Source organism: Denticeps clupeoides, chromosome 13, assembly GCF_900700375.1.
Source record: "Denticeps clupeoides chromosome 13, fDenClu1.1, whole genome shotgun sequence".
NCBI lineage: Eukaryota > Metazoa > Chordata > Actinopteri > Clupeiformes > Denticipitidae > Denticeps > Denticeps clupeoides.
Window position 1 is genome coordinate 7287232 of NC_041719.1, and position 16487 is coordinate 7303718.

Here is a 16487-nt window from a genome sequence, read left to right on the forward strand (position 1 = left end):
CCTAGTGGGTAACACACTCGCCTATGAACAAGAACACCCAGGTTTAAATCCCACTTACTACCGTTGTGTCCCTGAGCAAGACACTTCACCCTGAGTTGCTCCAGGGGGGGGACTGTCCCTGTAACTACTGATTGTAAGTCGCTTTGGATAAGGGCGTCTGATAAATGCCATAAATGTAAATGTTATTGCTCATGCTTTAATTCCAATAAACAAAGTTGCAATAAACAAAAAATCCTGCTGAATCAGCATGGTGTGTATGGCATGTTTTAAACTGCGATTCTCCAGGTTGTCAGATGAATTACAAATAATTTTATATTCTAAATAATAACAAATAATAATTGCACATTTTCTTCAAATAGGATTACGTGCATGCTAATTTTAATAGCCACACTGATGAATATTCGTTAATATGCATGTCAACTGGTGCCATGGTAACACGATAATCATTGATAATCACTTCACCTCTCTATGTTGCTAATCTTACGTGAACATAATGTGTGTAAGTAGATACAGTACACTGCACTATTTAATGAAACAACAAATATTTAACGTTCAACATTCAAACGGTTAAAACTTCCACTCACACTACAGAGCAGGCATAGGAGCCTTTCTGCGTCTGGCTGTCTCTGATGAGGAAGGTCCCGTTTAAGCGGCCTTGTAGCAGCTCCTCGGCCTGGACACGTTTGATGTCTCCCACATACCACGAATGCTCATCGCGATGTGGTACGTCCTTTTCCTCCTCCTCCATCAGAGACGACAAACTAAACAATAGGCACACAACTGCTCAGCATCTCTCATTCAACTATGACTGAAGTTTTACTCAATGTTTCAGGTTCACACAAAATGAGCTGATTGAGCATTTCAAACGTATTATGCAGAAGAACAAGTCTCCAGTTACATAACTGCCCATACGCTTGGACTGAATGCTAAGCTAAATGCCAACCCTTCACAATAATACCAGGTGAGTCAAGTGGATGTGTATCTGAATCAGAACAATACTCACTCCTCAAGGTCGTTTTTTATTCCCAGCCATTCATTAAGTTTCTTTTGTTTGGTGCCCCTCTGTGTAAGCCATCTGAAATGGAACAGACATGTCATGGTCACCCTGTGCATGTATCCACCCAGAGTAATAATTAGTCCTAAAATGAAACTTTTTCCAAAAGTGAAATCAATATTTTTTTTTAAATCACTTACACTAGGTACTGCTCCCTGATCTTCCTGAGCTGCATGAGGTCTGGCTTCAGGCTGTTCATCTTCTTGTCGATCTCTCGGTTCTCGGAGGTCTGCTGTTTCAGCTCTTGCTCCAGCTTTCTCTTGCTGTCGTGGATCTCAGCCACGCGGGACTTCAGCTTGTCAGAATTGCTTTGGATTCTAGCAGGATTGCAGTATAGACAAACGTTAACTTTGGAATAAAGGAACACTGAGAAGCGGTCAAGAAGTCCCGTAGTCCAAGCAGTACCTCTGGATCTCTTTGTCATTGCCTTCTCTGAGGAACTTCTCCAGGTGCTCTTTTCCATAGCGCTCCTGTGTTTCAAACTGCTCCTCGAAGATCTTGATGGTCTCACTAAAAGCCTCTATGGCCGTGCGTTTCATCTGCAGCTCCTGGGGAAAGGGAGAGGCGTACATCTACACCAAAGGCTTTGGAGAACACTGGTCTCGCTTGTAAGAGAAACTGATTCGGTCAGAGTGCATCAAGTGGCTAGGCCCTGTACCTGCGAGGTTCGAGTGTACTCCTCATACAGGATGTCATACTCCCGACTCTTGTCCTGGAACTGCTCGTGGTAAACCTTCATCTGCTCTCCAACTGCTTCTATACTGTCCTCCTTCACCACCAGGTCCTGAGGGAGAGACAAACCCTGCTGTTTACAGAGTGTACTGCATCTTGGAATACTGGATCAAGTAATCGCAATTTTTTTTTGTTATTATATAACGTGAAGTGGTTCAATTGGCCAATTATGGGTGGAGTTAGTAACCGAGATAAAGGAGACTCTGATGGGGAAGGAGACCACTGTAACTTTTTATCAAGCCATCCAATGAGAGTAGCAGGGTACCCACTATCAGGATATGGATTCGCTGTTGGGGATGGTGCAAGAGGTAATTATTCTAATGTTCTAATAGCTTTTTGGCTGTTTATGCAACATGTTCAGAATATGTGAAACAGCTGTGGTTTGGAGTCGGAGCTGAACAAGTCTCTGTTTCAAGGGTAAAGACCCCTGTTGACCTTAAGACTTCTGTGTCAGCTGAACTTAAGCTATATAACAGGCAGCCACCCTCCCCCATACCTGCTGCTGTCTGGAGATCGGATAGAGTAGCCGGGTGTCCAGATTGGCATTGTACTGTGCCAGGGACTCGTGGTGGTAGTGCTGGATGAGCTCCACCACAGACACAAAGGTCAGCGGTTCCGAGAAGCCGTATTTCCCTCCACGGTGGAAGATCTTAATGAGCTTGTTGTTACCTCCTTTCCTGTGATGGTCAAAGATAACGAGGTTAAAACTCTGACTTGTCCAATGCTATAACTCACCGCTGTTATTACTGCCAGTTCAATACAAGGTCAAATATCTTGCATAGCATGTCCCGGAATATATATTTGGATCAGCAGTATTATTAGTCATGACTGAAAGAATGGCTTTGAGACCATGCATGCTGTTTCTAGATGTTCAGAGATGTTTGCAGAAGTAATAAAATGCGATAAGGCACTGGACTCCCATTGTGTTTGCAATAAACCCAGCTGGAGCCTTCACTCTAACAAGCATCAACGTCTGCTCACCTGAGTGTTAGTGTGTACTCTCCCTGCACTTTACTGGAAGCATCTCGGACCAGGAAGGTGCCGTCTGGCATGTCTCGCATTTTCTCGTTCACCTCCTCTCTGGAACACATAAAGCAGAGGGTTAGTTCTATGCCAAACTGTTTAAAATGTAAAGTCCTTTAAGGTCCTCTTCTAAATAAACCATGTACACTTGCAGGTGTTACTATTTTACGACATACAACATAATACATTTTATGTATATTAACTGATCTATTGTTTATAACAATATAACTATTGTTGTTTATATTGAAACCTCTGGTGTAGGGCCCTATGATTTCCAACAAATAAAATGGAATCTGTTGTAAAACGTGGCATAGTGTATAATTCGAGTTTCTGGCTGCTGCAACCCACTACACGTGTTTTACGGTTGAAGCATGCCTTCAGCTAAGGCTCGAATCTGTACTACTTGCCCATTCGGTTCTGTGCAAACTCTGTGCAGTTCAGCCAACTCTTGGTCATGCAAACATAATTTTATTATCATGGTTCCAGTTCATCATGCACGTGGGGCAGTGATGGCCTAAAGGTTAAGCTGAAGGCATGCCTCGTAATCAGAAGGTTGCTGGTTCGATTCCCGATCCGACAAGGTGCCACTGAGCAAAGCACCGTCCCCACACACTGCTCCCCGGGCGCCTGTCATGGCTGCCTAATGCTCACTCTAGGTGATGGGTTAAATGCAGAGGACAAATTTCACTGTGTGCACCGTGTGCTGTGCTGCTGTGTATCACAAGTGAAAAATCCATTCACTTTATTATTATTATTTATTAACTTTTTTTGTATTCTAGGTCTCCGTAGAAAAAATACAATTGTATTGTTTCTTTGTGTATATTTGTATATATTTCTTGCTCTATTTACTACATTCATGTCTGCACTGCACTAATCTCATTGTACATGCGTATAGTGAGAATAAAAGGCATTCTATTCAAATTTTTCAAATGAAAGAATGTGTAATGTTGTGAGATAGTTATTTGCATCAAATGAACATATTATTTACATGTAAATGGTTTACAGTAAACAAACAGTAAATGCCCAAGCACTTTGTTGAAGAGTGATTAAATGTGATTTGCCATATTGCGTTTGTTCTTTTTTTCCCATCCACTCCAAATAATCACAGTTTTTAGGTGAATAAATCAGTTTATAATGGAAAACATGGAATTCAGAAGAATTAAAACTGAATTAAAAACAGAATTTAGGAAAAAATAAATCAAATTTCATAAGACCCTATAAGTACATCTGGTTGCAAAATGAAATTTCCAGTGTCACCCACCTGGAAATGTCTCCCCAGTACCACTCAGCCTCTGCCAACCTGGTGTCACTCTCTGTGAAGGGGGACAGCATACTCTTGGCTGCTTTGGAGGGCTTTGGTGGCAGAGCTGACAGATAGAAGACAAGAGGAGGGTTCGATTAATATGGCTAATTTAGCATTTAAAAGGCCTTAATGTGAAGCAAACGTTTCGTTATGAATGTGTCATATATGAGGTATTTTTAGATATTATACCTTTTTTAATATAATACAAAATGATTTGCTTGCTGATTTTCATGTAATAATATTCAGACAGTGACTTTTTCGTAATTTTCTTCAAAATGGCAATAGCTGGAGGTTACCTGGAGGTGTCTGTTCCTGCTCCCAACTTTTCTCCAGTAACAGCCTCTCAAGCACCTGAACAGAAACCTGCTGGTCCTCCTCTAACCTGTTACACACACACACACACGCACACGCACACATGCAAACACGTGTGCAAACATGCACAAGAACACACATCAGTCAACCAAGCCCGTCAGATGACGCATGTTGAATTCTCCTAGAAATCCTAAAAGTGCCGTCAGGCGTGGAGCGTTTGCACGAGCCCAACCAATGGCAGGCTCCCCCCAGATTACTTTAGTTCTTTCAGCATACCAACACTGTCACCGCTTCTACACCCATATGTTATTGATATGTGGGCTGCCTGTGGCACGCAGCTACATAACAGAATTCCACTCATGACAGGCATCCCTCGCTAAGACACATGCAGCGAGTTATGTCGGAGATCGGCACTCAAGTCAATGTATTTTTCTTTGTGCAGTATATTCAATTTTTTGGAGATGATATCACATAAAATTATCTTTATTAAAATAAAGATTTACGGCCCATATTGTTTAAAAGCCCAGAGGCAGGTAGAACGGGTCTCGACATTTATATGTGCATGCATTTCATATGAACTTCCATCACACACTGATCTGAATACAGCTGGGGGAAAGCAGTGGGACTCACCCTGTGGAGGGTGCTGGTAGAAGTAAGGGTCCGAAAATGAGGCTCAGGGTGTAAGGATCCAGCCCGTTCCGCTCGGAGCTCTCACACACGCGCCAAAGGTGCCGGAGCAGGTACTGCAGTGTCAGAAGGTTCTGCAGCGGAATGCTGGAGGACTCCACCAGCTTCAACAGACACGTGCTTGCCTCCGATGAAGCTGCAGTGGATAACAATCACCGTGCATCACCAAAACAATCACCTTTATCCCAATCACTTATTCAGCTAAAATAGCATTTTCATGCTATTCCAATAGAGAATCCATTTGTTTTGTTAATAATACCACTTTGTTCTTATTGTAGAGGTTGCACAACAGTGTTTTAACTATCCAAATGACATGTTCATATTGTTGGCCAATAAGCTGGTGCTTATATGCTTGTGGTACATTCAATGCACATATAGTATATTGCCAAAGGATTAACCAAATTAACCACATAAAAAAACATTCATCAAAACATCCTTCAGGTCCAATTCAAATCACTGCACAAAAAGGTGTACACCATGTTCAACAAATCTAATGTGCTCTCTTGGGAAAAAGTGACTAATCACAAGCTAATCACATACCAATCTGATCTACAGCATTCCAGTATTAGACTTGGATGCCGGTATCCATCAGCATTAGTTGGTAACAATCTGCTTACCTGCTCCTCCTGTGGCCAGGGCTGCCTTGAGCTGCAGAAAGACAGAGAGGGGGATGATGGGTGACGGCAGGTCCTGCAGGTAACCCATCAGGCCTTCGGAAAGGGCCTGGATGTTGGTGTGGCTCACGTCCGTCTCGGAGAGCTCTGGAGGGAAGGAAGGGGAGGTGAATGCTGCTCAGCGTATGAAGAACGCACAAGTACACAAATGCCCGTGCGTCTGGTGCTGCAGCTGCGTATGGCTCATCTGAAGCGTGCATGGCAAAATGCAGCACTTAATGTTCTGTCGGAGTTGCGCGCGTGTGTGTGTGTGTGTGTGTGTGTGTGTGTGTGTGTGTGTGGAGGGACACGCACTGCCCAGACAAGCCCTGTGACAGGTGAAACTGCTTAAAGAGTAGTCAGATGACTTCTCAAAATAACGGCCATTTACGTACCTCCCCCAGCCTCCCCAGTATGGCTGCCCGCCCAGGCGCTTCCCCCAATGACCGAGGACCGTCTGTGATTTACTCCGATGGACGGCTGTCTGACCCACAGGCTGCCGGGGTCTTCCCCCGGAGCATCGGACATGGCTAGAGTGTCACTGAGTTTGTGTACGTGTGCATTTTGTGTGTGTCTGTCAGGACGTGTTGACGGCAATTAATCTGCGTTGGTCTGTCCGCACACGTCGCGACAAGCTGAGGCCGGAGGCTGGTGTTGGCATGCCGTTCTTGAGCCCAGCAGTGAGCCCCCACTATTTCTGGGGATTTGTGAACAATTCCTGGCCTGTTCACACGCAAGTCGATAAGGCTGGCGAGGAATAGAGCTTCAGGAGGCTCTGACTGTTTGTTCAGCTTGCAAGAAAACTCTAACGTAGCCGACTCGGTGCATGTTTATGATACGTGATTGGGTATGAAGCCTAGGCTGTAATTAGACATGGAAGTTCCGCTACTGACGCTTAGGGTAATTTAACTTACTTGCCATCTATCTCTAAGGTGTACTAAACTAGGGATAATTTGGACCATTTCATTGTCAGCGAAATGAAGAAAATCTCCAGTGGCTCTGAGACACCACTAGTATAATGGAATTCACAATGGCTAATTCACTACGGCTGGGCAGAGAACAGTAATAGCTATTTTGGCATGGATGCAATGCTAAGAATAAACCTGATGAAAGACTGAGACCTGAGACACAGGCTTGGCTTCACAGGCAAAGAGTATCTGGAAAATGGTGTCTGAGTGAAAACACAAAATGTCAAAATGCTGCTTAGGAAAATGTGTTCAAGAAACAATTTTTTTTTATAAAATATGGACGAAGAATGTGATTTCTTTTATCATTGCAGATAGGAGAAAGTTATATCTTTGTACAGAGGTGATCCAGGTGGAGATCCCAGCTTTTAGGTGAAATACCCTATCTGAAGCAATTAAATGTCAAATACATTAAATTATTCAACACATGATCTTAACAAATATATCTGTTCATGCAAAGCCGCAATCTTTGGAAATATTTAATACATTCATAAATTCATTTATTTTAATGCAGTGGAAAACGTGAGCTGACCAGCTCCACAAGCATCAGCTAAATGTAATAAAAAAGAAGTATAGGGTTGCGGTGCCACCAACTTCATCACGAGTTTATACAGCAGATATTATAAGTTGGGTGTTTTAATAAAAGTTAAAAGACAATTTATGATGTCTTATTGGAATGCTGTAAGATGTATTGACAAGAACTGAAGTAAGGATGAAACAATCTTGAGAAAACACTGAGGTTTTGGGGGCTTAAAACATTGCAGGAACGTTCTAAGGAAACAGTGGAACTCACCAGGTCTTAAGCTTGGTCTCTGACCCCCAGCAGACGTGGAGTCTGATGTCCTGTACAGTGTCTCACAGTCCAAACCTGCCACACAAAAGAGGGTCACTCTCACTCTTTATTATAAGCCTCTCCTGGCAGGTCTCCATTAGTGGGTCAACCGCACCCCATACAGTAAGCATGGACACAGCAGACAGCGCACCAGGGGATATAAATACACACGCCCGAAAGACGTGGGGCCCACAGAGTTGTGACTCTTAACCCCAAACCTGGATGCACCAGCCCCAAGCACCCTTTTAGGAGCGCTGGCTCTAGTGGGTACGTCTAGACAGGCTGAGAGCAGCACTGTCTGGTATTCACCAGCACCGGAATATGTAAACACTACCTTTCATGTTACAGTGTCTGGTTCAGTGAGACGGAGGGGAGCGGGTGAGTCGGGGATATTGAAACGAACGTGCCTTGTAACCTCTCAATCCAGGGCTACGGGCTTGTACAGCATAGCTGAGCTGATGTGCAAAACAGATGGCAGCATGCTGCTGCATAGGTGCTTTGGTTGCATTGATCTTAAACAGTTGCCAACTTGTGTCCTAGCTGAAGAACTAATGGGGCTTTGTGACTATTAATGGCAACGCATGAGCCACAGGCAAAAAAAAGAGCCCAGAAAAGATGTCATTATCCTTGCTGTGGACGATTTCCTGCAAGGTAATATGAAAAAACCTTCTCAAAACCTGCTAATCATACACTGACATCATGGGCAAGCACTGAAGCAAACTTTTTACGTCTATTTACTGTACCTCTCTTCTCGATAGCCTCGACCAGCTTCACCAGGATGGGCAGAGCGCCCTCAAACGTGGAGTACTCCAGCAAGTCCACCATAGCGGCACCATCTGTAAAACACATTTATAATGTACAATTACGTATCAGTATCAAATATGAATCCAGTCATACACCACAAGTACAGAAGATTGCATAATGGTCCCTAACTGTTTTATCCTAATCCAGATCAACATGTTTATTGTTAATCTGACCCACACACCCAAATCAAATTAAATTGGGAACTAGTAAGCACAACCACTCTTTACAGAGCAGTTCACAAACGTCCAAACAGAGGAACCAATCTTCCTTCTGTCAGACCCTCTAATGATGCTCTAGCTACGTTGACAAAAGGCCTCTGAATTTCCCCCCCGCTCTTTTTTACTCAATCCCTTTATCCTCCCTTTCTGTCTCTCTCTTCCCCTCCTCCATTCCACTCCATGGATGGTTGGGCCGCAGCCCTTTGCGTGTGGAAGGTTTTGCAAGCGCCTCAGTGAAGCACAATAAAGGATTTAATAAAAAAGCCTGATCGGGCAGAAACCCTGGTGGCACCGTGCCAAGGTCTCGTTTTTAGGTCCAACCACAGAAAGCCCCGGAGCCTGGCACCCCGTTCCTCCTGGCGGTGCAGAGCTAAACCACGTCTGATTATTAATTTTGGAGTTCAGGCAAAGGCCCGTGTCAGCGCATTCCAGCCCACCACTGCACATTAAACATGGAAACTTTGCTCGAAACTTCACCTTCTCACAACGTTTCCTCATGTTTTCCTTTACCAAGCCTTCCCAAAGTTGCACTGTTCCCCTCCGGGTAAAGGCAATTGGTTAAGACCGTCTCTAGAGAAGTGTGAAGGATTCAAGACCTTGCAATAGATCTTCTAAATCGTTCTAACTCTTTGCTGTTTAAGAGGCAAAACACACACACTCTCTCTCTCTCTATATATATATATATACACACACACAAAATATGTGAAAAGTGAACCAAATAGACACTGCAAATTACAAGAAAGGTCCTCTAGCAACATTAGTGTTGATAACTTCTGAACAGAAAAAATCAAAATAAACCACAAGATTTGAATTTGAAGATTTCCCTTTTCCAGGATTGGCTTTATTGAACTTTGAATCCCCGAAACTCTTAAAACTCATAAAAGCCATAAACATCTATCGAATTTTTGTGTTTTTGTAATAGTAATTTTTGTACAACATTCACTAGATTATCGAAATTATTGAGTATTCTGACTATTAATCACTAGGGCTGCAACTAACGATTATTTTAATAATCGATTAATCTGCCGATTTTTTTTATTAATCGTAGAATCGGTTAAAAAAAACAAACAAACAAGAAAAGCATTCTATTCCAACCCTTTATTCAAAAACAGAACCAAAATCTTTAGAAAGTTCACAAACATGTTGCTCCTTGAGCTGTTATAATAATAAAATAAAATAAAAATGGACTAACACAAAAAACATACACATGTATGCTTTACATCTGCCAAATACACTGCAGATTCACACACTCGCAGATGCACACACTCACAAACTCTCACACTGAGACACACACACTGCAAAAAATGCTTTTCTAACTTAGTAGTTTTGTCCTGATTTCAGTCCAAATCTCAAATCTCAGCATAAGAAATAAAGTCTTGTTTTCTGATAAAACATCTCAAAATTAAGTGATTGTTTGTTTAAAACAAGCAAAATTATCTGCCAATGGGGTAAGAAAACTAATCTTAATGAGATATAATCTCAAACAAAAGTTTTAAGCATCACTTAATTTTCTCATGGCATTTTTCTTGTCTAGTAATCTTGATTTAAGATTTTTTAGATATTTGGACTGGAATCGAGACAAAATTACTAGGTAAGAAAAGCTTTTTTTGCAGTGTAGCTATACATGACAACAGATTGAAAAATGAATGGTCCAAAAAAGGCTAGTGAATAAAAACACGTCTTTAGTCTTTTAATGCAAAGTAACTATAGCACCCCTGCTTTACCACTGTTATTAACGAGCTAACGCTAACTTGTCATGCCTGTCAAGCTGGATGACGGGTAAACATTTACATTTACAGCATTTATCAGACGCCCTTATCCAGTGCGACTTACAATCAGTAGTTACAGGGACAGTCCCCCTGGAGCAACTTAGGGTTAAGTGTCTTGCTCAGGGACACAACAGGCGAGTCGTCCACGCGGAGACGCAGAGAACAGTCCGAACGCTGTTTCATCCCCCCTCCACACCTGTAGGTGGCGCTTTACGTCCCCGTCTAGTTCTCCTGTTTGCCCGTGCCGTGCCATGTCGCTATTGCATATTTTCGCGCAGATTTCTCTGCCTCCGCCATGTATCTTTCCTCTACCTCCGCTTGTTTTTTTTATTTTTATTTTTGCTCCGCGCTGTCTATGAGGCGCCAAACTCTGCTAGCATCTGTGCGCGAGAGACCGAGTGTGTTCACTCCGCTCCGCGCTCAAATAAAGTTTTTTTTTTAATAATCAAACGTTTCCGCTTCGCGCGACATAACGAATCGATTAGGAAATTCGTTGCCAACTCTTTTAGTAATCGATTTTTATCGATTCAATCAATTCGTTGTTGCAGCCCTATTAATCACACAAATTCCCCAATATATTTTTTACCCTTATTTATTTTTAAATGTTCCTTCATGCGATAACTAACAACAAATAAAACATTGACGCATTCATTTCACAAATAAGAAATAATGACTCAAATAATAATAACTTCTATATCAATGTAATTTTTACCCAAATCAAAACTTAAAACCAAGGATAAAAGAAGCACCATTAAAATGTTTAATCTAAGTAAATAATATATATCTAAGTATTTAATATTGACCAAAATGTTTCCTCTATCCTGGCACAGCAAAAAGTGATTTTAAATAAAAGAATGAATGTGTTGTGTGCTTTACCGTGCTTCTGTCCAATTAACTAAGACCAAAGAAACTTAATGAATATCATTCACAAACCAAGAAGGTCAGCCAATATTATTCTCAATCACACCGATGAGCCAAGACTCAACTCAGCATGACCAATTTCTATGTGCAAAGCTGGACTCGGGCCAAGCCAAAGCTGAGGAGTGGCGAGAGGTATGGAGGAGAGCAGAGGCATGACTGCAGTCACGTCAAATACTGCCGGTCTGAGAATGACGATTCTGAGATTGATTTGTTAAAAAAACTGGAATACTTGACACACTAAAACAGGCAAGAGTGTATAAACAAGAGGTGTGAACCTTTACTGGTCTCGCGAATCGATTACGATTATCAATGCCTCGATTGTCAATGAATCACGATGCACCCCATACATTTTTCTACATTACTTCACATGATGTTTCAAAATATAAGAGTTAACTCATGTGGACTTACTACAATGTGCAGAAAAATGGTCGTGTTCAGTCCGCTCACTCGACACCACAAACGGCAGAAAATAGGTGTGGTTTTCTAAATTCCTGGTAAGACAATAATGTGATATAGATCTCTGGACACTCAGAAACTGATAAGATCGGCCGTTCCCCCAGACCAGACTACCCTACTTTGATTCTACTGATTGCGTGAAAATGCCTCATGTTGCACAGTGGTCAACATTAAAAAAATTGTGCAAAACCTCTACCCAGAGTGGCGCAGTACTTAGGCCAGGCCACCACAGTCAGTACCATCACAAAATCACCAAGCAACGTCATTATGATTATAATCAGTTATGTTCTGCACTGCATCGATGCACAATAGGGATGATAATTCCGCTTAATTTTCCCAACCGACAACCGCTGTTCGTTAACCGAACATGAACCGTTAACTGACCAGATTAAAACATTGTCGTCAACATATCACCTCCAGCCCACCAGAGGGAACAAGATCAGCTGGGGAGACGGCAACCCAGAAGCAGAAGTGAGAGGAAGTGGCCTGTACTGCCTTCAAGTGCATCCCTGAACTCGCACGTTGACAAATGTTAAATTAGAATTGAATATAAATATAAAACTGAGGAGTGTCGGATTAAATATGTGAAAATTTTTTTCAGTTTTATTTTAACATATGCGAACAAACATATCAAGAACAGAATCTGGATTCACACAGTCAAATTTTCACACACCTGCAACGCTTCTGACAACAGACAAAAACAAATTAATACAAATAAAAAGAACAAAATAAATAGGCCTGCACTAAATATTTTTTACTTAAATAACAGATTACAAAACGAAAAAGTTTAGCTGCGAGGTTCTCAGCTGTGTGTCTGGTTTTCATACTCTTTTTAATATCGCCTAGCTTATTTTGGAAATCACATCGTCTGCCTTTCTTTTGAAATGGTCCCACACAGTACTTCTTTTCGCTCGCTTCATTTTGCTTGCCCAGCAAAATATGTCTGATGGCATGTGTGGTTGCACGTGACAATGCGCCATGAGTTAACAAATATGTATGAATATGTGTAGCATATTTATGCCGCAAAACTTTATACAACTAGTACTACTACTACATATACATACATACATACATACATACATATATATATATAAATAAACATTTTAAACCATTTAACTGACAGTCATAATCAGTCAAAATTCATTCTTTCGGTTAACGGTTAAACGGTCAATATGAGCATAACACAGAAACACCTACGTTTGAATCACAATGCATCAATTATAAAATTAATTTCAATACCCCTAGTATACACACACAGCCTTACTGCCTGGCCATAACAAAGATGCAAAAATGGTGAGGAGGTGCAGAGTTGAAATGTACGAACTGATAGCCGACGTCAACAGTACAACATGGCCATTTTTTTACAGCGAGAACACGGCTGCTCTTATTCTTTGACACCACGCAATAAGAGACAATGCCGACCTGACCACCTACACTAAACCATGTTTAACCCCCATGTAACACATCTCAACATGCAACATTCAACTATTTACATCTAACCCGCTCACTTCCTTTTCTTTCTTAGTTTAGCAAGCCTTTCTCCAAAGTGAAGGCTGATAAGCAACACAGTTCCACCTAAAAGTCAACTTAAATATTAACACTGTAATGCCTGTTTTATGTTTATGTCTGAAATGTGTGCATCTGGTGCTGGGCCGGCCCATCTGACAAATTTTACAAGTGACTGTGGTTTAAACGTTTGCCCACCCGTGCCCTAAAGTCATTCTTGAGGGTTTTCTGGAAGAGGAATCAACTAATCATTCTGCAATTATTCACCCGGCAATCTGCGTCTTGGCAGAGGTCTTGCAGAACATGCCCTGGAACGCATCCAATGAGAAACCATCATTATCGTGCAATCACAGCAACCGGTGCGATTAGCTCTGGGCCGGGCCATGTGTGGGTTCAGGGGTCAAACATACATCGTGCAGTATTCATTTCACTGAAATTACACTGTGCGTTCTAAACTCCGTGACCCTCTCTTAGCCAGTATATGGGGCTTTGTTACAACATGGTGCCAACACATGGAGGATGTTTACATTATACACTACCATTCAAATCAGTTATAGCTTGGCAAACATTTTTTAGGTAAATTGAGCAATCCATTAACCTTTTAAAGTTACAGACCACAGCATTAGTGTACTAGTAAGTATTAGTGTATTATTAGTGTAGTAGTAATTTACTACATCAAAAATCCAGTCCAGATATTGTTAATAAATCTGATGTTACTTAATGGACAAAGCAATTGTTTTCTATAAAGAACATATTGCAACTGTTTTCTATAAAGGCATTTCGAAATGACCATACACTTTTGAACAGTTGTGTATTTGCAGCACAATGCATTTATTCTTCTCTAATTACCTGCAAGTTAATGATTTAGGAAAGACTCCGTGTGTGTTGGTGTTAATATTTGTGCATCTGGAGAGGAAACACAAATTTGTTGGGCAGCTGTGGTACAATTTCCTTTTCCCTGGCCAAACTTGTGGTCTGGAGAGGAACTGAGCTGACCTACCCCCCTGAGGGAATGAATAGGAGGCAAGTACCGAGGCCGGGTCACATGACCGAGCAGGAATGTGCAGCTTCAGCAAAAGACCCCCACCTGATCTGCGAGTTGCTAGCCGCCCCCTTGCCTCAAGAAGAGACTTGCGCTCAAGCCTAAGCTGCTGCTGGGGAGAGAAAATTTACGGCTCCCTCAGGGGAGGTCTGACTGAGGGAGGCAGGGGATTAAACATGGGAATGGGAGTGACAGAGGGGCGAGAGGTCTGCAAAAGTGCAGCAAGCGTTTGAGCAAGTTCATGCAACCAACCTCAGACCTTTCAGATGGGAAAACAGTTTGGTGATTACTGCCATTTGGCAGTAATAAAAAGCTCCGCATTCACCTGAGAAGCACAGATACACACAGAATTGACACACTCCAGGACAATTGTCTGTGGAGTGAGCCCACTCTTGAAGACCTTTTATGACTCTGTGATGGCCTCAACCATCTTTTATTGTGTGGTCTGCTGGGGACAGAAAGAGACCAAACAGGCTCATCCGGAGTGCCAGCTCTGTTCTAGGATGGTGAGAATGGTGGCTAAGTTGTCATCCCTGCTATACAACATCTCCCACCCCATGCACGAAGACCCTGACAGCACTGAGCAGCTCCTTCAATGGCAGGCTGTGGTAGTGGGACTGAGAGATTCAGAAGGTCTTTCCTGCCCAACCGCTGTCAGGCTCTACAACAGCTCACCACACATACATAGACTAACAAACACACACATCAAATACACCACTTCAGTTTTTCTTATTCACAATATGTGTATAAATAATATCCACTCTGTACATATGTACGCTTACTTATATTCTATGCATACAGACATTCACAAATATAATTTATGTATATACTGTATTTTTATATATGTATATATTATGTATTTTTTAAAACTCACATCCACTGCTTTTCCCCCCAGACTATTTATTTGTATATCGATTTTTTTATATTATACAGTTGGCAAATTGTCTATGCTACTATTTTTTGCTTCCGTGACAATGTAGATTTGACAAATAAAGGATCATTGTATCTTATCGTATCTTATTTAGCATTAACAGGTCAAGTGAGGGATGGCGCTCTGTAATGATAGTGGAAAAAAAAAAAAAACATGTTTATATAAGACTACCACTCGCCGCTGACTCATTTCACCACTGATGCACGTTAACGTGATGGACGTTTCAGTGCAGGAGACAACGGCGTGTCCCGACACAAGACCTGCTCTTCGCTTTCTGTGGTCACACGACAATCACTGGTCCAGCAGTTAAACCGAGATTTACTTGTTTTTGCTCTTCATTCGACACAAAATTGTGGTTTCGAGACAACGGTAATCCGGTAATCTGAAATGTCACAAGAGAGGATGTCTGAAAATATAGCACACATTCAATTGGCTTTAAAACTTGTGCATTTCAAATGTGCACAGAACAGTAGCAGTAATCACAGCAATTTTATTAGTATTAACCAGGGGCTAATACTGTTTTAAAAAACACGATATTGTGTTTAACTACGTTTACTGGCTTAATAAAACCGGAGCCCACAGATTTCTTTTCCATGCACATGGTGTCGTCTTCTTCATAATTTACAGTTTTTCTGTGATTTAATAATTTAATCACAGAAATTTTAATATACCACAGCATTGTAATATTTCGTGATGTATTGAATTAATCATATCCCTGGTAATGTGATATGATACACAGCCCTAGCGATTACACTAGTAATAAATGAAGAGTGCATTTTTTTTGCATAACAAACAGGGATAGTAGCATAGATGACTAAAATAAGTTGAAAAGCACATACGTGACTGCAGCCAATTTTGAAGGGGGAAAGGGAAACAGCTAAAGATGAACCACTGCATTCTGACCAACAAAATTACAGAAAATATTCCGATCTTATTTATTTTCAGGAGATCTATAATCATTGTCAGAGCGTAGTTACTGGCGAAGGCTCTCGCTGCCCAGAGCATTTTCATTCCAGGCTTATCATAAATCATATAGTCCCCGTTTTAATGAGAACTTGGTTGCTCAGCACAGAATATTATGACTAGGGCAGGACCGAGTCCTTGACCAATTACACGCTGCAAAGTTTCAAGTTTCTCGCAACTGGCCATAACATTTGGGGTCTTTCAGGCTTGTGCAGAATTCACAAGCGAATCTGAGCATACAGCATTACATTTGGATTTGAATTGATCTGTGTGTACGTACGTGCATGTGTGCATGTATATATGTATATAAAGAAAA

General features: G+C 41.6%; 1 protein-coding gene across 3 annotated transcripts in view; it reads right to left on the reverse strand.

The window, feature by feature from the left end:
- The window catches only part of LOC114801957 (phosphatidylinositol 3-kinase regulatory subunit gamma-like), a 28537-nt gene that overhangs the window by 5029 nt on the left and 7021 nt on the right, over positions 1-16487 (reverse strand). For all 3 annotated transcript variants that reach the window (XM_029000473.1, XM_029000472.1, XM_029000471.1), the window contains exons 3-15: positions 8305-8397; positions 7523-7597; positions 5729-5872; positions 5055-5247; positions 4409-4494; positions 4071-4176; positions 2768-2866; positions 2283-2463; positions 1713-1838; positions 1460-1602; positions 1195-1371; positions 1004-1075; positions 585-761 (exon numbers count right to left, since the gene is read on the reverse strand). In XM_029000473.1, coding sequence (XP_028856306.1) covers positions 585-761; positions 1004-1075; positions 1195-1371; positions 1460-1602; positions 1713-1838; positions 2283-2463; positions 2768-2866; positions 4071-4176; positions 4409-4494; positions 5055-5247; positions 5729-5872; positions 7523-7597; positions 8305-8397 — 1672 coding nt within the window. The remainder of the gene's footprint in view (positions 1-584; positions 762-1003; positions 1076-1194; positions 1372-1459; positions 1603-1712; positions 1839-2282; positions 2464-2767; positions 2867-4070; positions 4177-4408; positions 4495-5054; positions 5248-5728; positions 5873-7522; positions 7598-8304; positions 8398-16487) is intronic.